General features: G+C 39.4%; 1 protein-coding gene across 1 annotated transcript in view; it reads left to right on the forward strand.

Moving 5' to 3' along the window:
- The window catches only part of LOC128703846 (lipid droplet-regulating VLDL assembly factor AUP1), a 168,237-nt gene that overhangs the window by 74,027 nt on the left and 66,578 nt on the right, over positions 1–27,632 (forward strand). Inside the window, exon 5 of the mRNA XM_053798687.2 lies at positions 18,432–18,593. Coding sequence (XP_053654662.2) covers positions 18,432–18,593 — 162 coding nt within the window. The remainder of the gene's footprint in view (positions 1–18,431; positions 18,594–27,632) is intronic.

Here is a 27,632-nt window from a genome sequence, read left to right on the forward strand (position 1 = left end):
TGGTCTTACATCTCAGTAAGTACTGACCCAATTTTTTTTTTTTTTTGTCTTATTACAGGTCGGCCATCACAAATCCAGCAATCAGTTATCCAGTTCCATCAGTAATCCAGCACTAATTTTGGCTAGCATAATTTCAAATTTCATCATTATACTGACTCAAATCATTATACTGACTCAAATTTCATCATTATACTGACTCAGAAATTGTGCAGATGACTGTAAATCCATAGCAGCAAGCCAGTGGAGGAGAAAGCAGTGATGAAAATGAGGAAGATGTAGCAGACAGAGTCTATTGATTGGTTGATTAAGGGTATTGTAACCTAACCATTCTGTAATCTGGCAAACTCACTAATCCGGCACACTACAGGTCCCAGTGATGCCAGATTAGTGATGGCCGACCTGTATACATAGAAAATTGCCCTCTTTAATTAATTTTTTTTTTTTTTTTTTAAATATTCGGAGCCTTGGGCGAGAGAATGCAGATCTATGTTTGGACAGTTTAGGGGTTAAAAATTCTTCATATACAGTGGACCCTCGCCTAATGAACGCATCACATAACGCTAAATTCACCTAATGATTTATTTTAATGCTAACATTTTGCCTCGGCTAACGCTAAAAAACTCTCCTAATGATATTCGTTCTCAGGTACCAATTAATGTTGTTAGGTGAGGGTCGACTGTATTTGAAAAGAAATTACTAACAGACCTCCTCCAGGCTACAGTCCATAACAGTCAACTAGTGCCAGGTACAGTATCTGTTTACTACTAGGTAAATAGGATAAATGGGCATTTGAAAGTTTGCCCTTATGTCTTGCCTTGTTCAGGAATTGAACCCAGGACTTTTCCATTGTGTGCCAAGCACACAAGCACATAATTCTCCCAAATTTAGAAACAATGATTGCACAGTATTTAACAATCTCCATAATTTTGGTACATTTCTACATTAATTCATACTTTCCAGATGATATAGGATATATGCGTGATATAAACTCTGATCGATGAACAGATAAATTTTACATAGGAGGTAAATTGGAAGCACAATAGAAAGGTGTATACTTCAGCCTCAGTCTCTGTCTTCAAGAGATAAGAAATTATAGAGTAGGCAAGCTTAGCACAGTGGAACCTCAATTGTCAAACGGACTAATTGTCGAACAAATTGGTTTTCGAACCGATTTGTTTGATTTGGTTTTCATACGTGATCTTGGGTGTTGACTGTCAATGCTCGGATCATGTGATCACCTGACAGAGTCCACAGCATGGCTCTCACTCAGTATAACAACTAACATCTCTTGAGCTCTTACTGTGTATTTTGCGATCATTTCTTGTTATTTTGCAGTTTTGTTGCAATTTTTTTTATTGTGAGATAAACCATCATGGGTCCAAAGAAGGATAAAGAGATGAAAGCAAAAAGAAGAGTTGTAAAAAGCACTATTAAGTTGAAAAAGGAAGTTATTCCAAAGTATGAAGAAGATGGTCTCCATGTGGATGATATAGCAAAACTTTTTGGTAAATCAAAGTCTATCATTAGCATGATACTGGGTCAGTGAGAAAAAAATTAAAGCAGCTGACCTTGCAGAAGGCACAAAATTGATATCAAGGCAAAGGCCACAAATTATTGATGTTGAAAAACTCTTGTTGATTTGGATAAACAAAACAATTACATGGTCATAGTGTTTCAGGGGCCATTATTTGTGAAAAGCGAGGCGGTTGCATGATGACTTCCCGAAAAAACCCATAACAAGTGTTGAAATGCAATCCTTCAAAGGCTAGTCAACGTTGGTTTGACAATTTTAAGAAAAGAAGTGGCATTCATAGTGTGGCTAGGCATGGGGAGGCTGCCAGTGTTGAAAAGTACAGTAGGGCCCCACTTATACGGCAGGTTAGGTTCCAGGCTACCGCTGCAAAGCAGACATCGCCAGAAAACAGAATGCCATTTTTTTCCACTTACAAATGCATATAAATGCCAGATAACAAGTTTACACTAACATATATTAAGTTAGTAATAGAATTAGGCATTAAAAAACAATAAAAAGTATAATACACACAGGTATAATACACACAGTACACTCATTATTTACCTCAAAATATTTGTAGTCTTAAAGTAGGGCAAAAGGTGAGTAGTATTTATTGTAAGAAGTCAGGTGTGGTAGCCCTCCTGGCCACCGCACCCACACATAATATACTGCGGTGGTTAAAGCGCTCTCGAGTGAAAAAATGCATGTACAGTAAAAGTAGGCCTTAGGCAAGGATGTGTGATATCACCGTGGTTCAATATACAGTGGACCCCCGCATACCGGACGCTTTGATCGCTAAAATTTTGCCTCGCATACCGCCCAAAAACCCGCTCACCGCCCTTCGTCCGAGACGCGTCCAATGTGCGGCCTGAGCCAGCCTCATATGTTCCGCCGGTGGCATTGTTTACCAGCCAGCCTCCGCGGTAACATCCAAGCATACAATCGGAATATTTCGTATTATTACAGTGTTTTCGGTGCTTTATCTGGAAAATAAGTGACCATAGGCCCCAAGAAAGCTTCTAGTTCCAACCCTACAGCAATAAGGGTGAGAATTCCAATAGAGATGAAGAAAGAGATCATTGATAAGTATGAAAGTGGAGTGCGTGTCGCCGACCTGGTCAGGTTGTACAAGAAACCCAAATCAACCATCTCTACTATTGTGGGCAACAGAAAGGCAATCAAGGAACCTGTTCTTGCCAAAGGTTTAACTGTGTTTTTGAAACAGAGATCGCAAGTGATGGAAGATGTTGAGAGACTCTTATTGGTGTGGATAAATGAAAAACAGCTAGCAGGAGATAGCGTTTCTCAAGCGATCATAAGCGAAAAGGCTAGGAAGTTGCATCAGGATTTAATTAAAAAAATGCCTGCAACTAGTGATGATGTGAGTGAATTTAAGGCCAGCAAAGGTTGGTTTGAGAGATTTAAGAAGCGTAGTGGCATACATAGTGTGATAAGGCATGGTGAGGCTGCCAGTTCGGACCACAAAGCGGCTGAAAAATATGTGCAGGAATTCAAGGAATACATAGACAGTGAAGGACTGAAACCTGAACAAGTGTTTAATTGTGATGAAACAGGCCTGTTTTGGAAGAAAATGCCAAGCAGGACCTACATTACTCAGGAGGAAAAGGCACTCCCAGGACATAAGCCTATGAAAGACAGGCTTACTCTTCTCATGTGTTCCAATGCTACTGGTGATTGCAAAGTGAAGCCTTTATTAGTGTATCACTCTGAAACTCCCAGACCGTTCAGGCAAAAGAATGTCCTCAAGGAGAATTTGTGTGTGCTGTGGAGGGCAAACAGTAAGGCATGGGTCACTAGGGACTTTTTCTATGACTGGTTACACCATGCATTTGCCCCCAATGTGAAAGATTACCTAACTGAAAAGAAATTAGAACTTAAGTGCCTCCTGGTGTTAGACAATGCCCCTGGTCATCCTACAGACGTGGCAGAGCGACTTTATGGGGACATGAAATTCATTAAGGTGAAGTTTTTGCCTCCTAATACCACTCCTCTCCTGCAGCCCATGGACCAGCAGGTTATTGCAAACTTCAAAAAACTGTACACAAAAGCTCTGTTTGAAAGGTGCTTTGTAGTGACCTCAGAAACTCAACTGACTCTAAGAGACTTTTGGAGAGATCACTTTAATATCCTCAATTGTATAAACCTTATAGGTAAGGCTTGGGAGGGAGTGACTAAGAAGACCTTGAACTCTGCTTGGAAGAAACTGTGGCCAGAATGTGTAGACAAAAGGGATTTTGAAGGGTTTGAGGCTAACCCTGAGAGGATTATGCCAGTTGAGGAATCCATTGTGGCATTGGGAAAGTCCTTAGGGTTGGAGGTTAGTGGGGATGATGTGGAAGAGTTGGTGGAGGAGGACAATGAAGAACTAACCACTGATGAGCTGATAGGTCAACTTCAACAGCAAGAGGCCAGACCTGAGGAAACTGGTTCGGAGGAGGGGAGAGAGAAATTGAAGAAATTGCCTACTACAAAGATTAAGGAAATCTGTGCAAAGTGGCTTGAAGTGCAAACCTTCATGGATGAAAATCACCCTCACACAGCTATTGCAAGCCGTGCTGGTGACTATTACACTGACAATGTTGTGAAACACTTTAGGGAAGTCATAAAGGAACGAGAGGTACAGGCCACTATGGACAGATATGTTGTGCGAAAGAAGTCCAGTGACTCTGAAGCTGGTCCTAGTGGCATTAAAAGAAGAAGGGAAGTAACCCCAGAAAAGGACTCGACACCTCAAGTCTTAATGGAAGGGGATTCCCCTTCTAAACACTAACTCTCTCCCCTCCTCCCATCCCATCAATCATCACCAGATCTTCAATAAAAGTAAGTGTCATGTAATTGTGCATGCCTTTTTCAGTTTGTGTGTATTAAAATTAACATTTCATGTGGTAAAATTTTTTTTTTTTCATACTTTTGGGTGTCTTGCACGGATTAATTTGATTTCCATTATTTCTTATGGGGAAAATTCATTCGCATACCGAACATTTCGCATAACAGCCAGCCCTCTTGCACGGATTAAGGTCGCTATGCGGGGGTCCACTGTATTTATAGTTGGGGTTGTAAGAGAAGTGAATGTGAGGGTCTTGGCAGGAGGTGTGGAGTTAAAAGAAAAAGAATCAGACACAAAGTGGGAGTTGTCACAGTTGCTCTTTGCTGATGACACTGTGCTTTTGGGAGATTCTGAAGAGAAGTTGCAGAGGTTGGTGGATGAATTTGGCAGGGTATGTAAAAGAAGAAAATTAAAAGTGAATATAGGAAAGAGTAAGGTTATGAGGATAAAAATATTAGGTGACGAAAGATTGGATATCAGATTGGAGGGATAGAGTATGGAGGAGGTGAATGTATTCAGATATTTGGGAGTGGACGTATCAGCAGATGGGTCTATGAAAGATGAGGTGAATCATAGAATTGATGAGGGGAAAAGGGTGAGCGGTGCACTTAGGAGTCTGTGGAGACAAAGAACTTTGTCCTTGGAAGCAAAGAAGGAAATATATGAGAGTATAGTTTTACCAATGCTCTTGTATGGGTATGAAACATGGGTGATGAATGTTGCAGTGAGGAGAAGGCTGGAGGCAGTGGAGATGTCATGTCTGAGGGCAATGTATGGTGTGAATATATTGCAGAGAATTTGTAGTTTGGAAGTTAGGAGGATTTGCAGGATTGCCAAAACCATTGTCCAGTGGGCTGAGGAAGGGTTGTTGAGGCGTTTCGGACATGTAGAGAGAATGGAACGAAACAGAATGACTTCAAGAGTATATAAATCTGTGGTGGACGGAAGGCGGGGTAGGGGGTCAGCCTTTAGGAAAGGTTGGAGGGAGGGGGTAAAGGAGGTTTTTTGGGCGAGGGTCTTGGACTTCCAGTAAGCATGCGTCAGTGTATTTGATAGGAGTGAATGGAAACTAATGGTTTTTAATACTTGACATGCTGTTGGGGTGTGAGCAAAGTAACATTTATGAAGGGATTCAGGGAAACTGGCAGGCCAGACTTGAGTCCTGGAGATGGGAAGTACAGTGTCTGCACTCTGAAGGAGGGGTGTTAATGTTTCAGTTTTATAAACTGTAGTGTAAAGCACCCCTCTGGCAAGAAAGTGATGGAGTGAATGATGATGAAAGTTTTTCTTTTTCGGGCCACCCTGCCTTGGTGGGAATCGGCCGATGTGTTAATAAAAAAAATACAGTACACTCATTACTTACCTTAAAATATTTGTAGTCTTAATGGTCTTAATGTAGGGTGAGAGGTGAAAAGTATTTATTTGTAGAAAGTCAGATGTGTGAGGTATGATAACCAGCCTGGCCACCCCACTTACTACGACATTTAACCCTTTCAGGGTCCAAGGCCCAAATCTGGAGTCACGCACCAGTGTCCAAGAATTTAAAAAAAAAAAATTTGTTATTTTTTCTTATGAAATCGTAGAGAATCTTTTTGTGAAGGTAATAAAACAAAAAGTACGAAATTTGGTGGAAAATTGACGAAATTATGCTCTCGCGAATTTTGATGTGTCAGCGATATTTACGAATTGGCGATTTTGCCGACTTTGACTCCCATTTTAGGCCAATTACATTATTCCAATCAACCAAATTCTTAGCTATTTCACTAGTATTACTTCTATTCTATCGATTGAGCACAAGAAATTGCCAAGTCAACTGTTTCAACTACAAAATAAAGTGATCGGAAATTGTTAATTTGGCCAATTTAACACAAAGTTCAAAATATTCCAATTTCAAAATAGGGTCCAGAATGAACAATGTAGGTATTCCTGGCACTAAACTAACATTTCCTCTGTTCATTAGTTATGTTTTGAGGCTTTACAAATAAATTCCATTTTGATTTTTTATTCACATAATGAATTTTTATTCACACCAAAAAATAGAAGATTTACTGTTATGCAATACTGTAATGATTGTATAAATATCATCACCATATTTGTGAATGTATATTAGACCCACCAGCTGACGTGTATTAGACGTGTGAGGTCGTTTGTTTACTCTTGAATATCGGCAAAAATTTAACATTTCTGCTACTTTGAGCTCAGTTTCAAGCCATTTCCAGTGCTAAAACCAATCAAAATCATCTCTATTTCTGTAATATGTCTTCCATTCTATCAAATGAGACCAAGAAATCGCAAATACATCTATAAAAAACATACGAAAAAACACTGCAAAGTTGCTGTTTTAATCGAAAAATCATGATTTCATTTTTTTTCTCTCATTATACACAGTGTGCTGCAGGATCTGTTTTATGTGGTGCACACATACCACATAGATGTATTCTCTCATATCTAGGCCCAAATGTACCACTCACAGTTTATCAGAGTGAGCTGAGCTCATGGCGTAGATCTACGGTTTGGACCCTGAACGTAAAGCCGTAGATCTACGGGACGGACCCTGAAAGGGTTAACCCTTTGAGGGTTTCGGCCGTGCTAGTATGGCTTACAGCCCAGGGTTTTTGACGTACAAGTACGCCTAAATTCTAGCACCCTCAAATCTAGTGGTAGAAAGCTGGTAGGCCTACATATGAAAGAATGGGTCTATGTGGTCAGTGTGCACAGTATAAAAAAAATCCTGCAGCACGCAGTGCATAATGAGAAAAAAAATCTTTGACCGTTTTTTTGGAATAAAACAGCGACTTTGCACTGTATTTTCGTATGGTGTTTTTTGTTGTATTCTAGTTTTCTTGGTCTCATTTTATAGAATGGAAGACATATTACAGAAATTGAGATGATTTTGACTCGTTTTACAATGAAAAGTACCTTGAAATTGAGCTCAAAGTAGCAGAAATGTTCAATTTTTACCAAAGTTCAAAAGTAAACAAATCATGCCAGGCGTCCAATACACGTCAACTGGTGAGTTTAATATTCTATCGCAAGTGCACCAATATTATTTATACCATTTTTTACACTAATGCAGTAGTCTGCATAACAGTAAATCTTCTATTTTTTGTGAGAATAAAAATTCAAAGTGGAAAGCAAAAGAATGTAAGAGGTGCCTTGAGACGTGACTAATGAACAGAGGAAATGTCATTTTAGTGCCAGGAATGTCTTTCTTGTTTATTCTGGACCCTATTTGGAAATTGGCATCTTTTGAAATTTGTGTGAAATTCGCAAAATTGCTAAATTCTGACCATTGTACTGGATAGTTGAAATTGATAAATGGGTGGTTTCTTGCACTCATTCGATAGAAAAAATGGAGTTCTAGCGAAATATTCATGTTTTTTGTCGACTAGCACAGCGGAATTGGCCAAAAATGGGGCTCAAAGTGGGCAAAATTGCCTATGCGTAACTTCGCGAGAGCATAATTCCGTAAGTTTTCCATCAAATTTCAAACTTTTGGTGTCATTATGATCGGGAAAAGATTCTCTATCTTTTCGTAAGAGAATTTTTTTTTTTTTAAATTTGGCCGATCCTGAGAAAGAGTCTCGGAGAGGGCCTGTCGACCCTCAAAGGGTTAAAGTGCCCTCGAGTGATAAAATGCATATACAGTAGAACCTCAGCTTACAAGAGAGAGAGAGAAAGAGAACAAGTAAGAGGACAGAGCTTCAGAGGATGTAAACTAATGGGCGAACACGTCTGGCTATGGTTGATACACGTTCAAACACCTTACATTATGTACAAGTTGTCTCCACAGTGGTACAGAAGAATAAATAAACAGTAACACTCCCATTCTCATGCAGCACATCATTTTTAGAGTGAATGAAGATATTATTATTATTATTATTATAATCGTAATAAAAAGTGCTAAACCCACAAGGGTCATGAATAGCTGTAGATAGAGTGAAGGCATATGAAAGGAATATTTTTCTACAGTTATCCCGCAGTAACTGGTGTTTGACTAGAGAAAACATATTTCTTCTGACACTCCTACAAACCGCTTGGTAAACATATCTCATTTGTCAATTTTTATACTGTGGGTGTATGTATCATGTTTATATGTTACATATCATGTTTATTATATACAGTGGACCCTCAGCTAACAATGGCATCAGCTAACATTAAATCCAGCTAATGATACATTTTAACGCAAATTTTTTGCCTTGGCTAACGCCAAAAAACTCACCCAACGCGATTCGTTCGAGACGCGTCCACGTGTGGCCTGACTGTGCCTCAGTTGTCCTGTGGGTGCCAGCGTTCACAAGTCAGCCAGTGCGGTCACATCCACGCATACAATCGGAACATTTCATATTATCACAGCGTTTTTAGTGATTGTACCTACAAAATAAGTCACCATGGGCCCCAAGAAAGCTTCTAGTGCCAACCGTGTGGTAAAAAAGTTGAAAATTACTATGGAAATGAAGAAAGAGATAATTGCTAAGTACGAAGGTGGAGTGAGTGTCTCGGAGCTGGCCAGGTTGTACATGTATACCAAACCCCAATCAACCATCGCTACTATTGTGACCAACAAAACAGCAATCAAGGAAGCTATTCTTGCAAAAGGTGCAAGTTTGTTTTCGAAACAGAGATCGCAAGTACTCGAAGATGTTGAAAGACTGTTATTGGTGTGGATAAACGAAAAACAGATAGTAGGAGATACCATCTCTCAAGCGATCATATGTAAAACAGGTGGGAAATGCATATTATCGTGCCACGGTCAGCTGCTGCTGCACCACGGTCAGCTGCTGCTGCACCACGGTCAGCTGCTGCTGCACCACGGTCAGCTGCTGCTGCACCACAGTCAGCTGCTGCTGCACCACAGTCAGCTGCTGCTGCACCACAGTTAGCTGTTGCTGCACCACGGTCAGCTGCTGCTGCACCATGGTCAGCTGCTGCTCTACCACGGTCAGCTGCTGCTGCACCACGGTCAGCTGCTGCTGCACCACAGTCAGCTGCCGCTGCACCATAGTCAGCTGCTGCTGCACCACAGTCAGCTGCTGCTTCACCACAGTCAGCTGTTGCTGAACCACGGTCAGCTGTTGCTGCACCAGTCAGCTGTTGCTGAACCACGGTCAGATGCTGTTGCACCACGGTCAGGTGCTGCTACACCACGGTCAGGTGTTGCTGCACCAGTCAGCTGTTGCTGAACCATGGTGAGCTGCTGCTGCACCACAGTCAGCTGCTGCTGCACCATGGTCAGCTGCTGCTGCACCACCATCAGCTGTTTCTGACCAACATGACTCGTCCCTAACCTGTCCATCCAGCCCTGCTGTCATTGTTTACAAGCCAGGGTGGCCGGTTGCATGCATACATTCGATACATTTTGTATTATTCCATTGTTTATAGTGCTTGTAACTGCTAAATAAGCCACCATGGGCCCAAAGAAAGCTTCTAGTGCCAACCCTGTGGTAAAAAGGGTGAGAAATATGTACTATCGTACTACGGTCAGCTGCTGCTGCACCACCGTCAGCTGTTGCTGCACCACAGTCAGCTGTTGCTGCACCACGGTCAGCTGTTGCTGCACCATGGTCAGCTGTTGCTGAACCACGGTCAGCTGCTGTTGCACCAATGTCAGCTGCTGCTGCACCACGGTCAGCTGCTGCTGCACCACAGTCAGCTGCTGCTACACCACCATCAGCTGTTGCTGCACCACAGTCAGCTGTTGCTGCACCAGTCAGCTGTTGCTGCACCAGTCAGCTGTTGCTGAACCACTGTCATCTGTTGCTGCTCCACAGTCAGCTGTTGCTGCACCATGGTCAGCTGGTCCTAGTGGCATTAAAAGAAGAAGGGAAGTAACCCCGGAAAAGGACGTGCTACCTAAAGTCCTAATGGAAAGGGATTCCCCTTCTAAACATTAACAACTTCCATACTCTCCCCTCCTCCCATCCCATCAATCATCACCAGATCTTCAATAAAGGTAAGTGTCAGTTTGTGTGTATTAAAACTAATATTTCATGTGGTAAAAATTTTTTTTTTTCATTGTGGTGTCTTGCACGGTTTAATTTGATTTCCATTATTTCTTAAGGGGAAAATTAATTCAGCTAACGATGAGCTTTCAGGAACGGATTAATGTCGTTAGCTGAGGGTCCACTGTAATTTAAAAAAATATCATAGATGGATTAATGGAAATGTCTGTCTTAACATAATATACAACATTTAATGCTCCCAAGAGATTATTATATGGCATCAAGAGTAGAAAGACTCTTAGTAATTTTAATGTGTACCTGCATGCCAGCACAGTGTGTAAGTATATTTAGGTGCAGGTACACATAAGTATAATTACACCTACCATCCGACTTACGACCTGCTCGACATACGACCACTCGACTTACGACCGTGTTTTTTATGCCAAATTTCTGGGAAATAAATAACTGTTTGTGTTGTACACAGTGTTTATCCTAAACCTTGCAGTATAAAATACAGTAATAACAGCATAAAAAGTAAAGTAAAAAATGGAATACCAAAGTAAAACAATAAAATAAAGTCATTTCAAAAATGTGATGTTGATATTCAGTAGTAAAGTTCAACTAACGTCCATTTTGACTTACGACCGGTTGGTCGGAACCAAGCTCGATCGTAAGTCGGATGGTAGGCGTATCAGAGTACATATAAAATATGCAATAACTTTAAAATACTTGAAATTTTGGAAAATTTCCAGACATAATAGAGAGATGTGCTCACGGAGAAAGTAAACAAACCAGGAGGCGGGGGGGGGGGTGCCATATTAGAAAGACTACTGGGAGCCATATAGCAAGTTTTGGTAATTTGAAATTAACGTATTAGCAGAATGCCGTAAAGCTGGGCCCTGCTGTATATTTCTGAATTCCAAGAGTATGTAGAGGCTGAGGGTGTCTCCTCCCAACAAGTGTTTAATTGTGATGAAATAGGCCTCTTCTGGAAGAAAATGCCCAAGAGGACCTACGTAACTGAAGAGGAAAAGTCAATGCCAGGACACAAGTCACTGATAGACAGGCTCAGTCTGTTACTGTGTGGTAATGCAAGTGGGGATTTGAAACTGAAGCCCTTACTTGCTTATCATTCTGAAAATCCACGAGTTTTTAAGAACAACAACATTATGAAAAGTAAATTTGCTGTAAAGTGGAGGGCTAACACAAAAGCTTGGGTAACAAGACAGTTTTCCATTGAGTGCGTTCAGGAAGTCTTTGTTTCCACTATCAAAAACTACCTCATTAGTAAAGTAAAGTTTATTTCTTTGTAAAAGTTACAATGTGTAATTACAATTTTGACTTGCTAAATACAAAGATAGCCACTATCATGCCGAGGCATTTTGGGCAGACTAATCCAAATACATCGTAACTAATTAAAACTAGATAAGATAATAGTACATAGTAACCATACTTAAAACTAGACAAGAAGTAGTGGTTAACTGTTTTACAAAAGCAACTTAAAAAACAACTGCCACTCAGGGCCTTTTTACTTATGGATAATGCTCCTGCCCACCCTCCAAGCTTGGAAAATGAGTTGCTGGAGGAGTTCAGTTTTATAACTGTGAAGTTCTTGCCTGTTAACACCACTCTTCTCGTCCAGCCCATGGACCAGCAAGTCATTTCTAACACCATAGCACTTTTTGAAAGGTATTTTGAAGTCACTTCAGAAACAAATTTAACCCTCAGGGAGTTCTGGAAAGACCATTTTAATATCCTCACCTGCTTGAGGCCTATAGACAAAGCCTGGGGGATATGTCTTCCAGGACCATGCAGTCAGCATGGAAGAAATTGTGCCCTGACTTTGTGGCAGCCAGGGATTTTGAAGACTTTAAAGATGAGCCTGAGCTGGTAGAGGATATTGTGTCCCTGGGGAAAACCTAGAGGTGACTGAAAATGATGTGGAGGAGTATGTGGAGAAGCATAGAACTGAACTCACCACAGAATAACTTGTAGACCTTCAGAAGGAGCAGCATGAGATTGCAGCAGAGGAGCTGTTATCAGAGGAAGAGGAGGGGAAGGGATGATGTGCCCATTGCATTTGTCAAGGAAATGTGTGCTAAATGGCATGAAGTGCAGGAGTTTGGTGAAAAATACCATCCAGATCAAGCAGTGACCATCCGTCAGTCTAACATGTACAGTGACACTGCAATGTCTCAATTCAGACAAATGTTAAAATGGAACCTGAAACAAACCTTACTGAACAGGTTTTTAGTGAAACAAAGAACCACTGAGCCAGAATAAGGTGTTAATGGTGAAAAGAAACAAAGAAGAGAAACGACACCAGAAGGAGAGTTGCCTGACATATTATTAGAAGGTGACTCTCCTTCCAAGCAGTAACATACCCCCTCCTCTCCTCCACCTGCTGCTTCCAGTATGCCATTATCTCTCCTCTGACAGGTAAGAGGCAGTTAAATTTTCATTTACTGTACAATATTTCAATTAAATTTTCATTTACTGTACAGTATTTCAGTTAAATTTTCATTTAGTGTTCATTTTTACAGTTTTCCTGTGCTGTATAATTTTATACATTGTTTTATGTAGTAATTAGTACAGTAGGGCCCCACTTTACGGCGTTCCGCTAATACGGCAACACCAGATTATGAGCAAAATTTGCTATACGGCAAGCGGTCTTTTCAATACCGCGCCCCACCCGGTTTGTTTACATTCTTCGTGACCACATCTATTATGTCTGGAAACTTTCCAAAATTTCAAGTGTTTTAAAGTTATTGCGTATTTTATATGTACTCTGACAATTATAATTATGTGTGCCTGTACCTAAATATAGTACTTACACACTGTGCTGGTGTGCAGGTACACATTAAAATCGCTAAGAGTCTCTCTACTCATGACACCAATATTACGTAATAGAGGTTCCATTGTATTTTGAACTTTGTGTTAAATTGGCCAAATTACCGATATCCGGTCACTTTATTTGATGGTTGAAACAGTTGACTGGGCGAGTTCTTGTGCTCAGTCAATAAAATAGAAGTAATACTAGCAAAATAGTTAAGAATTTGGTCAACTGGAATAATGTAATTGACCGAAAATGGGAGTCAAAGTCGGAAAAATTGCCGTTTCGTAAATATTGCCGACACAGCAAAATTCACGAGAGCATAATTTTGTCAATTTTCCATCAAATTTTGTACTTTTTGTTTTATTACCTTTGGAAAAAAATTCTCTACCATTTCATAAGAAAAAATAACAAAAATTTTTTTGAAAATTCTTGGACCCTGTGGACAAGGCGTAGATCTATGGCTTGGACCCTCAAACGGTTAAGGTGCAAGATATTGTTGTCCACAGTATTGAATACTTCCCATAGGTCTGTGAAGAGCCCCCAGGGGATATTAATTTTTTTCAAGTGCTGCATATAGCAGTTTGAGCATTTGTACAACTGCATCATTTGTACTTTTTTTTGCCTAAACACAAACTGGCAGGGGTTAAGTATGTTGAGAGATATTAGGTAAGAGTAAACTCGCTTATGTATTATTTTTTGAAGATTTTTAGATAGTAAGGGCAGGTTATTCACTTCAGTTGGATTGCCTCTTTTGAGGATCAGGGTAACCCTTCCTATCTTGAGTTTGGATGGGAATGTTTGTTAAACAGAATTGCAGTAATGGACGGCAGCACGTGCTGCTTTTCTATACGTGTATGGTGGCAAGTTATTTAGGTTTCCTGTCTTGTTTTTAACACTTTTGGGTTGGGTCCCATTGTACTACAGCTTTGAAGTGCGGGTTGGTCCTGTAGTACTACATGAGCTCAATTCACTCAGATAATCTGTGAGCAATAAATTTGGGCCTAGTTACAAGAGAACTGGTCTGTGTGGTAAGTGTGCACCATATTAACCCTTTCAGGGTCCGACCCATAGATCTACGGCTTCACGTTGAGTGTCCAAACTGTAGATCTACGCCAAAATTCTATCGCCGTCAAATTTAGCGCGAAAGCGCTCATAGGCCTACATAATAATAATAATAATAATAATAATAATAATATCTTTATTTACTACAAGTACATGTACAAGGTATACAGTCCTAGCTGACAACAATGACATACTACTATATAGAAAGTCCCTTGTTATGCTCTGCATTTCGGTATAATTTGGGCAAATTAGGTCAGTGTCCCAAGATGCGACCCACACCAGTCGACTAACGCCCAGGTACCCATTTTACTGATGGGGAACATAGACAACAGGTGGAAAGAAACACGTCCAATGTTTCTACTCTGCCTGGGAATCGAACCCAGACCCTCGCCGTGTGATGCGAGAGCGTTAGCCACCAGGCCACCAGAGCCCCATACGGGTCTGCGTGGTGGGTGTGCACCATAAACAAAAAATCTAGGCGCCCGCATAGCATTGTGGGAACGCCGGCTCAGTTACCCTTGTTCACCATGCCTCGTCGCAAGTCTGCTCTCACTCCCCGGAAAATTGGGACTCTCCTCTTCCTATCTGATAGCTCTGACACTAATGGAAGTGGAAATGAAGACGAATTCTATGGCTTTGATCAGTTAGTGACCGAAAGGAATGACCAGGATATCGATAATAGTGCAGAAAACCCTGACGATCCTCAACCTTCTACCTCTGGTGTGGACACTCGTGACTCATGGTCGGTTGTGCCTCAACGCAAGAGAAAACTAATATTTTCGCGTGGCCAGGCCTCTGACTTCAGTAATGATGATGATAGTGATGTGGATTGTGATTTTATTGCGCTTGACGATCATTCGAGTAGTGATAGTGAGGAATCATATTCACCAGTGAAGCGTCGGTATGTATGCCGCCGCATGCTCTCGGGTAGTGTACCCTATGCTGTGCCCAGGGGACGGAGTACATCCCGGAGTACATCCCGTGGCCCTACACCAGGTTTAGATAGTGATAGTGAGGAGCCCAGGCTGGGACCCACATTGCTGACTCGTCAGTTCAAGGACAAAGTGGAGCGTCAGCCACCAGCCCACCACAACCACCCGAACAACCAGCCTATGATGTCCAGTATCCACCAGCAAACCGTATCTGGGATTAGCAGCAAAATCCCAATTTTGTTCCCAAGCCCCACCACTTTGATGACTCTCAAAGTGGAATTCTACCTACTTGTCCCCTTGGAACCACAGCCAATAAACTGGAATTCTTTGAATTATTCTTTGACCAGCCATTGATGGAAACTATTGTCAGGGAAAGTAATAAGTATTTTGAGTACACCATGGCAAATACGATCATATCACCACAGTCAAGACTACACAGGTGGAAAGAGACAACTGTTGCAGAAATGTATTTGCTTTTTGCAACAATAATGCGTATGCCTCATGTCTATAAGCATAATATAAAAGCATACTGGTCCACAGATCGGCTAATTTCTACCCCGGTCTTCAGTGAAATCATCCCAGTGAACAGGTTTATCTTACTGTTACGTATGTTGCACTTCTCTGACAAAACCAGGCCTGACAGAAGTGACAGGTTATACAAGATTAGAAATGTTTTTATGCATCTCAAACAAAAGTTCAGCATATACTTTTATCCATTCAAGAATCTTGTAATTGACGAGTCTTTGATTTTGTTCAAAGGTGGACTGTCATTCAAGCAGTATATACCGAACAAGAGGAAATGCTTTGGTATAAAACTGTTTGTACTCTGTGACTGTGACAGTGGCCTGGTGTTGGATATTGTTGTATACACGGGTAGTAAAACATTGAAAGATACCAAGATGTTATTGGGTATCTCAGGTGACGTAATGAGAAACATGATGGCACCTTATCTTGGTAAGGGGCATACATTATATACCGATAACTGGTACACAAGCCCATTACTCAGTGATTTTATGCAAGTGAACAAGACAGATGTGTGTGGCACAGTGCGTTCTAATCATAAACATATGCCCAGGCTCAACGCAGGTGCTCGTGGTGATGATGTGCAGGTGTTTACTGCCATTGACATCATGGCATTACAGTGGCATGACAAACGAGATGTCACATTGTTGACAACCATTCACCGTAATGAAATGCAAGACAGTGGCAAAGTTGATCGAGTGACTAATGAACGTATTCGAAAACCAGTGACAGTGATTGATTATACACAAAACATGCACTTGGTTGACAAATGTGGCATGCAGATTGGTTTTGTTGATTGTGTTCGTAAGAGTTACAAGTGGTACATGAAACTTTTCTTCTACCTCATGGACATTTCAATGCTCAATGCATATAATATGTACCAAATAAAGACTGGCAACAGACCACCGTATGGTGAATTTTGTTTGTCTGTTGTCAGACAACTCATAATGAAGTACCAGGTAACAACACCTGCTATACAACAAGGTCCTCGAACTCCTCAGGATATACCCAAGCGTTTGAGGAGGGAAGGTGATCATTTCACAATACAGCTTCCTTCAACTCAGAAGAAATTTGCTCAGAAGAGATGCATCGTCTGTGCACAAACAAAACGACGGCAACAAAGATGCAAAGACACTGGGTTTATGTGTGAGGAATGTAAGGTGCCTCTGTGCATGGTGCCTTGTTTCAAGGAGTTCCACAAGCTCCAGCAGTTCTAAAACCATGTCCAGTGATTGTAAATATGTAAATATATGATAGAACATTAGTATTATACAAGATTTGTGCATGTTTATTGTAATAAACAACAGTGGTAAACAATAATATGATAATAACTTTAGTGCGGTTATTGTGTTCAATACAGTGAGTTTATATATATACATTATATACAGTATTGGTCTCTCAGGCCCCAAATGTTAGTAGGAATAGAAAAAAATTGGAAAAGAAAAGAAAAAACTACAAAAACTGCTAAATAAAGTAATGTGCGTATGTGGAATTCGTCGATGTTGCCGCCACCACATCATTTTGGACAAACTTCTTGGCACTGTATCTCGGTAAGTACTGATCAGAATTTTCTTTTTTGTCTTATTACCTTTAATTCTGTAAGAAGAAATTTTTTTTTTTTTTGTTTTGTTTTTTTTTCAAAATTTCTTGGACACTGGAGCACCACTTCAGATTTTGGCCTTGGACCCTGAAGGGGTTAAAAGAATCCTGCAGCAAGCAGTGCATAATGGGAAAAAAACTGTGACCATGTTTTTGGTTTAAAACAGCGACTGCGGTGTTTTTTTTTTTATGGTTTTTATAGTTGTATTTCATGTTTTTTGGTCTCATTTGATAGAATGGAAGATATATTACAGAGATAGAGATAATTTTGATTGGTTTCAGGACTGACATTAGCTTGAAATTGAGCTCAGAGTAGCAGAAATGTTCAGTTTTTGCCATTATTCCAGAGTACACAAATTACATCACTCGTCCAATACTGGTCCAACTGGTCTGTCTAATACCTGTCTGCAAATGCACTGACATTATTTATACAATTACTACAATAATGCTGTAATCTGCGTACATTAAATCTTCTATTTTTTGTGTGAATAAAAATTCAAAATGGAAAGCAAGCATAATATAAGAGAGGCCTAGAGACATAACAAGTGAAAAGAGGAAATTTTTTTTTAGTGCCAAGAATGTCTGCATCATTTATTCTGGACCATATTTTTAAATTGGCAATTTTCGAACTTTGTGTGAAATTGGTCAAATTACCAATTTCTGATCATTTTATTGGGTAGTTGAAATAGGTAAGTGGGCAGTTTCTTGTACTCATTCAACAGAAGAAAGGAATACTAGCGAAATAGCTCTGAGTTTGGTTGACTATAACAATGGAATTGGCCAAAAATAGGGCTCAAAGTGGTTGAAATCATTGATATGTATGTATAGGTAGGTAGGTATATAGCCAAGACTGCTAACTTTGCAAGAACATAATTCCATAAGTTTTCCATCAAATTTCATACTTTTGGTTTCATTAGCTTTAGAAAAAGATTATTGTTTCATAAGAATTTGTTTGCTTTTTAAATTCTTCAACCCTGAGCAATTACCAGATCAGGGGTTCCGACCTTGAAAGGGTGACAGTTTATTTCATAATGACTGAAGTGTAGATTTTTCAAAGACAAATGAGAACTCTAAATTTAATTTTGGAAAATATGCATGTATCTTTAGAACTATTTTGTTTTTTCAACTAAGAGTACAAAATATGTATAAATTTTTTATTTATAATCTCTCTCCACAGATATGGCACATGGGCTTTTGAGTTAAATGGCTCAGTGTTAGTAGCAGGGCTTCATGTGTGGCGTCTCCCACTCCTTCCTGTGGCGCCCTCAGTTCTAGGGGCCTCCTGGGCCGCAGACTTATGTTTCATGCTGTTTTCACCGGTCACACTATTCACTATAAGGTAAAGCATTTACAAGTGACGAGGTAGTGCTGTGTGAGCAAGATGAAGGTGTTCTTTGTATTTCACTTTTGATGTTGCAGACATAACTGAAGGTGTTCTTCAGGTAGTAAGTACAGTGCCTGCACTCAAGGATTGGTGGAAATGTTGCAGTTCAGGGAGTTGTTCAATCTGTGATGTCCATGCACTTCTGGCAAAATATATAATATATGAACAATGAGTTTTATCTTTGGGTTTCCCTACCTTGGTGGGAAAGAGTCTGTGTGATTAAAAAAAATAAATAGTATTTGGTGTCTGTTTGTTGATGGGTCCAGGATCAGTGCCCTCCTTGTCAAAAGTACAGAAAAAGCAGGTGCTTTTAACCCTTAACCCTTTGACTGTTTTGGTTGTATACATACGTCTTACGAGGTACCGTGTTTGACGTATGTATACTCATAAATTCTAGCGGCTTCAAATCAAGCAGGAGAAAGCTGGTAGGCCCACATGTGAGAGAATGGGTCTGTGTGGTCAGTGTGCACCATATAAAAACATCCTGGAGCACGCAGTGCATAATGAGAAAAAAAAAACACTGACCGTTTTTTTTTAATTAAAATGCCAACTTTGTGCTCTATTTTCGTATAGTATTTATGGCTGTATTTTCGTTTTCTTGGTCTCATTTGATAGAATGGAAAACATATTATAGAAATAGAGGTGATTTTGATTGGTTTTACTATAAAAAGAACCTGGAAATGGAGGTCAAAGTAGGGGAAATGTTTAATTTCTGCCAATGTTCAAAAGTAAACAAACGATGTCATTGTCCAATAAATGTCCAACTAGCCATTCTAATATGCTGTCATAAAAGGGTTGACATTATTTGTACAATTATTACAGTAGTCTGCATAACAGTAAATCTTCTATTTTTTGTTTGAATAAAAATTTAAAATAGAAAGCAAGAGTAATATCAGAGGGGCCTTGAGACATGACTGATGAACAAAGAAAATGTTATTTTAGAGCCAGGAATGTGTGCAGTGTTCATTCTGGACCTTAATTTGAAATTGTCATATTTTTTAATTTTCGTGAAATTGACCAAATTGCAAATTTCTGACCACGTTATTGGGTAGTTGAAATCGGTAAATGGGCAGTTTCTTGTACTCAATCGATAGAAAAAATGGAGTTCTAAAGAAATAGCTGTGAGTTTGGTCAACTGGAACAATGGAATTAGCCGAAAATAGGGCTCAAAGTGGGCGAAATCGCCAATTTGTAAATACGTATCACAAAGGTCGCTAACTTCGCGAGAGCATAATTCCGTCAGTTTTCCATCAAATTTTTTTGTTGTTGTTGTCATTACAATCGGGAAAAGATTCTCTATCGTTTCATAAGAGAAAATAATTTTTTTTTTGTAAATTTTGTGACACCAGGAGACACCTCAGTATTGGAGGTTGCGACATTCAAGGGGTTAAACTGTCCAAACGTAAATCTACGTTTGTGTGCGTAGTGCTCCAACCTTGATTTTCTCCATAAGAAACAATGTAAAAAAATGTAGATCTACATTCGGAGCGCTGTGTGAGTAAATGTAGATCTACGTTTGGACAGTTTAAGGGTTAAAGAAATAAAGAATAGCCATAAAAGTTGGTTCATTGTGAAATTGTAAGAAATCAAGACTTGGCATGTAACTGAATAGTAAATTTTAAAATACAGCTATCCCTCCACTTTTGTGAGTTCCACTTTTGGGAGCTTTGAACATTTGCGAATGCCCAGTCACCCAATTATATTTACCAAACAAATGCAGGAAAAAAGTATGGGAAAATGCTTCCTGCCGCATGCTAACTCAGTCTCTAGTGATGTCGGCAGTGACGCTGGCACTGAATGTTAGAATCCACACTAGACTCATCATGCCATGCAGTTACACTTCATATAATCACCTCCATTCAACTGTCATCAGTAACTGCATGGCTGACTATCATCACCACCATCATCATCATCATCATCATCATCATCATCATCATCATCATCATCATCATCATCATCATCATCATCATCATCATCATCATCATCATCATCATCATCATCATCATCATCATCATCATCATCATCATCATCATCATCATCATCATCATCATCATCATCATCATCATCATCATCATCATCATCATCATCATCATCATCATCATCATCATCATCATCATCATCATCATCATCATCATCATCATCATCATCATCATCATCATCATCATCATCATCATCATCATCATCATCATCATCATCATCATCATCATCATCATCATCATCATCATCATCACAAGTCATCAGAGTTTGTCTGCCTAACCTTATGAGTGGTGAGTGTTTTGTTTGTTCATTATTTGTTATTAATGTTATTTATGATGTTTTCATGTGTTTTATGATTGTTCGTGATTCAATAGATTAAGGAAGCAGTATTGTTAGGCTAAGTAAATGCTATTATTATATTTCCCTACATCATATTTGTGCACCAGACATTCATGAATTTTCAAGATTTGCAAGGTTCTTGATCCCCTAACCCTCGCGAATGTGGAGGGCTTCCTGTATTAAATAATTTCAAAATCCGAATCTTTAGAATTGTACATTTAAGACTAAATTAAAGTTTCTCTTTCATATACAGGTCCGCCATCACAAATCCGGCAATCAGTTATTCGGTTCCTTCAGTTATTCGGCACTAATTTTGGCTAGCTTAATTTCAAATTTCCAGGGTCACCACACCAACCTGCTGGTACTGTTTGGTGGTGCTACTTGCTGCATAAGTCATTCCAGTTTCTTTTTCTCCATTTATTGTTATAACCTGCTTACTTTTAGCCCTAGCCATGGTTCCAATGAATAAAAGAAATGCTTCTCATTATGTAAAGCACCTACACAGTACATTATCCATTAAAGATAAGGTGTCTTTGAAGCCACTGTTGGTTGCCATGAGCTCAGTATCATGATGCAGGAGAATATGCTTTATTATTATGCTAATATCAACACTACAGCTTATTTGCCTATCACAATTGATCTAATATGACATAATAAACAATATAAATAACATAAAACATGTTAAATACTCCAGAATAAATAATATTTGGCATAACACCGAGCAGTTCGATGGAGGTATGAAGAGGATATGGTATACAAACACCATTCTCCTATCCCTGTCTTGGGGGCTTATATTAGAGAAAATGGAGTGTAGCACAGGGCTAACTGTGATATACACTCGTACTGCACCATAAACCTGGAACAAAAAAGTTATTTTCTCTATATAGATTATCACACATAGCATATGTGTAGAGAACCTAGGATAACCCAAAAAAGTCAACATGGCTTGTTTCTAGTACCTGGCTTGGGTTAGTCATACAGTGGACCCCCGCATAACGATGGCATCACATAGCGATTTTTCCGCATACCGATTACTTTTATCGCAAAATTTTTGCCGCGCATACCGATTAAAAACCCGCTTACCGATTTTCGTCCGAGACGCGTCCAATGTGCCCTCAGCCAGCCTCACATGTGCCAGCCGTCCCATTGTTTACCAGCCAGCCTCCGCGGTAACATCCAAGCATACACTCGGAATATTTCGTATTATTACAGTATTTTCGGTGCTGTTTCTGGAAAATAAGTGACCATGGGCCCCAAGAAAGCTTCTAGTGCCAACCCTACACCTCAAAGGGTAAGAATTACTATAGAAATGAAGAAAGAGATAATTGATAAGTATGAAAGTGGAGTGCGTATAGCCGACCTAGTCAAGCTGTACAAGAAACCCCAATCAACCATCGCTACTATTGTGGGCACCAGAAAGACAATCAAGGAAGCTGTTCTTGCCAAAGGTTCAACTGTGTTTTCGAAACAAAGATCGCAAGTGATGGAAGATGTTGAGAGACTCTTATTGGTGTGGATAAATGAAAAACAGCTAGCAGGAGATAGCATCTCTCAAGCGATCATATGTGAAAAGGCTAGGAAGTTGCATGAGGATTTAATTAAAAAAATGCCTGCAACTAGTGATGATGTGAGTGAATTTAAGGCCAGCAAAGGTTGGTTTGAGAGATTTAAGAAGCGTAGTGGCATCCATAGTGTGATAAGGCATGGTGAGGCTGCCAGTTCGGACCACAAAGCGGCTGAAAAATATGTGCAGGAATTCAAGGAGTACATAGAAACTGAAGGACTGAAACCTGAACAAGTGTTTAATTGTGATGAAACAGGCCTGTTCTGGAAGAAAATGCCAAGCAGGACCTACATTACTCAGGAGGAAAAGGCACTCCCAGGACATAAGCCTATGAAAGACAGGCTTACTTTGTTGATGTGTGCCAATGCTACTGGTGATTGCAAAGTGAAGCCTTTATTAGTGTATCACTCTGAAACTCCCAGAGCGTTCAGGCAAAAGAATGTCCTCAAGGATAATTTGTGTGTGCTGTGGAGGGCAAACAGTAAGGCATGGGTCACTAGGGAATTTTTCTATAACTGGTTACACCATGCATTTGCCCCCAATGTGAAAAATTACCTAACTGAAAAGAAATTAGAACTTAAGTGCCTCCTGGTGTTAGACAATGCCCCTGGTCATCCTACAGACGTGGCAGAGCGACTTTATGGGGACATGAGCTTCATTAAGGTGAAGTTTTTGCCTCCTAATACCACTCCTCTCCTGCAGCCCATGGACCAGCAGGTTATTTCCAACTTCAAGAAACTGTACACAAAAGCTCTGTTTGAAAGGTGCTTTGTAATGACCTCAGAAACTCAACTGACTCTAAGAGAGTTTTGGAGAGATCACTTTAATATCCTCAATTGTGTAAACCTTATAGGTAAGGCTTGGGAGGAAGTGACTAAGAGGACCTTGAACTCTGCTTGGAAGAAACTGTGGCCAGAATGTGTAGACAAAAGGGATTTTGAAGGGTTTGAGGCTAACCCTGAGAATCCTGTGCCAGTTGAGGAATCCATTGTGGCATTGGGAAAGTCCTTGGGGTTGGAGGTTAGTGGGGAGGATGTGGAAGAGTTGGTGGAGGAGGACAATGAAGAACTAACCACTGATGAGCTGATAGATCAACTTCAAGAGCAAGAGGCCAGACGTGGGGAAACTGGTTCAGAGGAGGGGAGAGAGAAATTGAAGAAGTTGCCTACTACAAAGATAAAGGAAATCTGTGCTAAGTGGCTTGAAGTGCAAACCTTCATGGATGAAAATCACCCTCACACAGCTATTGCAAGCCGTGCTGGTGATTATTACACTGACAATGTTGTGAAACACTTTAGGCAAGTCATAAAGGAACGAGAGGTACAGGCCACTATGGACAGATATCTTGTGCGAAAGAAGTCCAGTGACTCTGAAGCTGGCCCTAGTGGCATTAAAAAAAGAAGGGAAGTAACCCCAGAAAAGGACTTACTACCTCAAGTCCTAATGGAAGGGGATTCCCCTTCTAAACAGTAAGAAGATAATGCTCTCCCCTCCTCCCATCCCATCAATCATCACCAGATCTTCAATAAAAGTAAGTGTCATTTAATTGTGCATGCCTTTTTCAGTTTGTGTGTATTAAAATTAACATTTCATGTGGTAAAAAAAATTTTTTTTCATACTTTTGGGCGTCTTGCACGGATTAATTTTATTTCCATTATTTCTTATGGGGAAAATTCATTCGCATAACGATTATTTCGCATAACAATTATCCCTCTTGCACGGATTAAAATCGTTAACCGGGGGTCCACTGTATATGATTTTTGGTAAATAGTATTCGATTCCCAGCCAGGGTAGAAACATTAGGCGTGTTTCTTGACACCTGTTTTCTATGTTTACCCATCAGTAAATGGGTACCTGGTTGTTAGCCGACTAGTGTGGGTGTTATCCTGGGACACTGACCTAATTTTCTTGAAATACTCTGCATAACAAGCAGCTTTCTATATACAGGTCCGCCATCACAAATCCGGCAATCAGTTATTCGGTTTCTTCAGTTATTCGGCACTAATTTTGGCTAGCATAATTTCAAATTTCCAGGGTCGCCACACCAACCTGCTGGTACTGTTTGGTGGCTCTACTTGCTGCATAAGTCATTCCAATTTCTTTTTCTCCATTTATTGTTTTAACCTGCTTACTTTTAGCCCTAACCATGGTTCCAATGAATAAAAGAAATGCTTCTCATTATGTAAAGCACCTACACAGTACATTATCCATTAAAGATAAGGTGGCTTTGAAGCCACTGTTGGTTGCCATGAGCTCAGTATCATGAAGCAGGAGAATATGCTTTATTATTATGCTAATATCAACACTACAGCTTATTTGCCTATCACAATTGATCTAATATGACATAATAAACAATATAAATAACATAAAACATGTTAAATACTCCAGAATGAATAATATTTGGCATAACACCGAGCAACTCGACGGAGGTATGAAGAGGATATGGTAAACAAATACCATTCTCGTATCCTTGTCTTGGGGCTTATATTAGAGAAAACGGAGTATAGCACAGGGCTAACTATGACATACACTTGTACTCCACCATAAACATAAAACAAAAAAGTTATTTTCTCTATATAGAGTATCACACATAGCAGCATATGTGTAGAGAACCTAGGATAACCCCAAAAAAGTCAATGTGGCTTATTTTTAGTACCTGGCTTGGGTTAGCCATATATGATTTTTGGTAAAACATTAGGCGTGTTTCTTTACACCTGTTGTCTATGTTTACCCATCAGTAAATGGGTACCTGGGTGATAGTCGACTAGTGTGGGTGTTATCCTGGAACACTGACCTAATTTTCTTGAAATACTCAGCATAACAAGTGCCTTTCTATACAGTGGTATGTTACTCGTATTGTAGATAGTGACCCTCGTATTGTAGATAGTCTTAATGACCCTCATGTAGATAGTCTTTTAAGTATGATAATAAGATGTTATCTTCATTATAGAATAATAAGAAAATATTATAACATTTATATTATAATAAGGTAAAAGGACCCCAATGGAAATAAGTCACTCTGTCTGACTTTTTTGGGTTATGCTAGGTTCTCTACACATATGCTGCTATGTATGATAATTCTATGTAACTGTATTTGTGTATACCTGAATAAACTTACTTACTTACTGATGTCAGCTAGGCCTGTATACCTTGTACATGTACGTGTAGTAAATAAAGATATTATTATTATTATTATTATATTATTATTATTATTATTATTTTCTCAGTTGTTTGTAGGGTTATCTTATTCAAACTTGGGCAATGTATGATGGAAAGATACTTCTTCGCGTACACCAAAAATGAAAGAAATCATTCCATAAATAGCGGAGTTCACTTCTCAGCCATTAGCGGCTGCTTAGCGGTATATTTTTGTATGGCTGTTATGGTTATATTCTGATTTTTTCGGTCTCATTTAATAGAATGAAAGATATATTACAGAAATAGATATGATTTTGATTGCTTTCATGACGAAAAGTACCTTGAAATTGCGCTCACAGTAGCGAAAATATTCTATTCTTTAGCGAAGCTCGAGTAAATAAATGACGTCACCGTCCAATACCTGTCCACCTGCCAGTCCAAATTCCAGTATGGAGTCAAGAATGGATTGACATTATTTATACAATTATTACAATAATGCAGTAGTCTGCATAATAGTAAATCTTCTATTTTTTTGTGAATAATAATTCCAAATGGTAAGCAAGAGTAATATAAGAGGGGCCTGTATCCGTGACTAATGAACAGAGAAAATGCTATTTTAGTGTCAGGAATGTCTACATTGTTTATTCTGGACACTATTTTGAAATTGGCATCTGTTGAAATTTATGTGAAATCGGCCAAACTGCCAATTTCTGACCACTTTATTGGGTAGTTGAAATAAGTGAATGGGCGGTTTCTTGTACTCAGTTGACAGACTAGAAGTAAATAAGTTTATTCAGGTATACACAAATACAGTTACATAGATTATCATACATAACAGTGTATGTATAGAGAACCTGGGATAACCCAGAAAAGTCAAAGTGACTTATTTCCAGTACCTGGCTTGGGCTTGCCATATATGATTCTTGGTAAATATTTTTTTTTCTCGGTTGTTTGGCTATCTCATTGAAACTTGGGCAATGTATGACGGAAAGATGCTTCTTAACATACAACAAAAATAGAAAAGACGGACGATAAATAAGGGAGTTCACTTCTCAGCCGTTATCCGCCTCTTTGCAGTATATTTTCGTATGGTTTTTATGGTTGTATTCTCATTTTTTTGGACTGATTTGATAGAATGGAAGATATATTACAGAAATAGACATGATTTTGATTGCTTTCATGACAAAACGTACCTTGAAATTGAGCTCAAAGTAGCAGAAATGTTCGATTTTTGCCGATGTTTGATGAACTTTGTGTAAGTCATGTTGGTTAATTTTACTAAGTGTATTCTAACCTAACCACTCTGTAATCCGGCACACTACAGTTCCCAATGATGCCGGATTTGTGATGGAGGACTTGTATGAGGAGAAAAGTATTATCAGTTTTCTATTACTGTAACATATTTTCCACCATATGAAGTGCATGATCATATGAGACATATATGATGATGTTTCCAAGCAATTGTAACATAATGTTAGTAAACAACTGCTAAAGTGTAACCGAAAGCCTACCCTTGATCTTTACCTTATGCATATAAGGTGCAGGCTGATTTTCCAAGACTTTTTTTTGTGGGAAAAAAGTGCACCTTATGTGCCAGAAAATACAGTATTTAAAAAGGGAAAGGAAACCAAACATGAGTTTTGGAGATCAGGAAGTAATGGCAACACTTGTAAAGTGGGCCGAGGATTGTTGCAGTTTAGTGGGCTGACAATGACAGGGATAGGCAGATAGAAAATTAGTGAAGGTGAAGTTGTTTTCTTCAGTGAGTTTTGCTACTTTGGTGGGAAAACTACCAGTTAAAAAAAAAAATCTCATGTTTTGTGTCAGCTTTGGTTTTAACCCTTTCAGGATCCCCAGGCCCTCTCCCAGACTTGTTCTCAGGGTCGCCCAAATTTCAAAAAAAAAAAAAAAAAATTTTTTTCTTATGAAAAGATAGAGAATCTTTTCCCAATCATAATAACACCAAAAGTATGAAA

This window comes from Cherax quadricarinatus, chromosome 87 (assembly GCF_038502225.1).
Source record: "Cherax quadricarinatus isolate ZL_2023a chromosome 87, ASM3850222v1, whole genome shotgun sequence".
NCBI classification, from domain to species: domain Eukaryota; kingdom Metazoa; phylum Arthropoda; class Malacostraca; order Decapoda; family Parastacidae; genus Cherax; species Cherax quadricarinatus.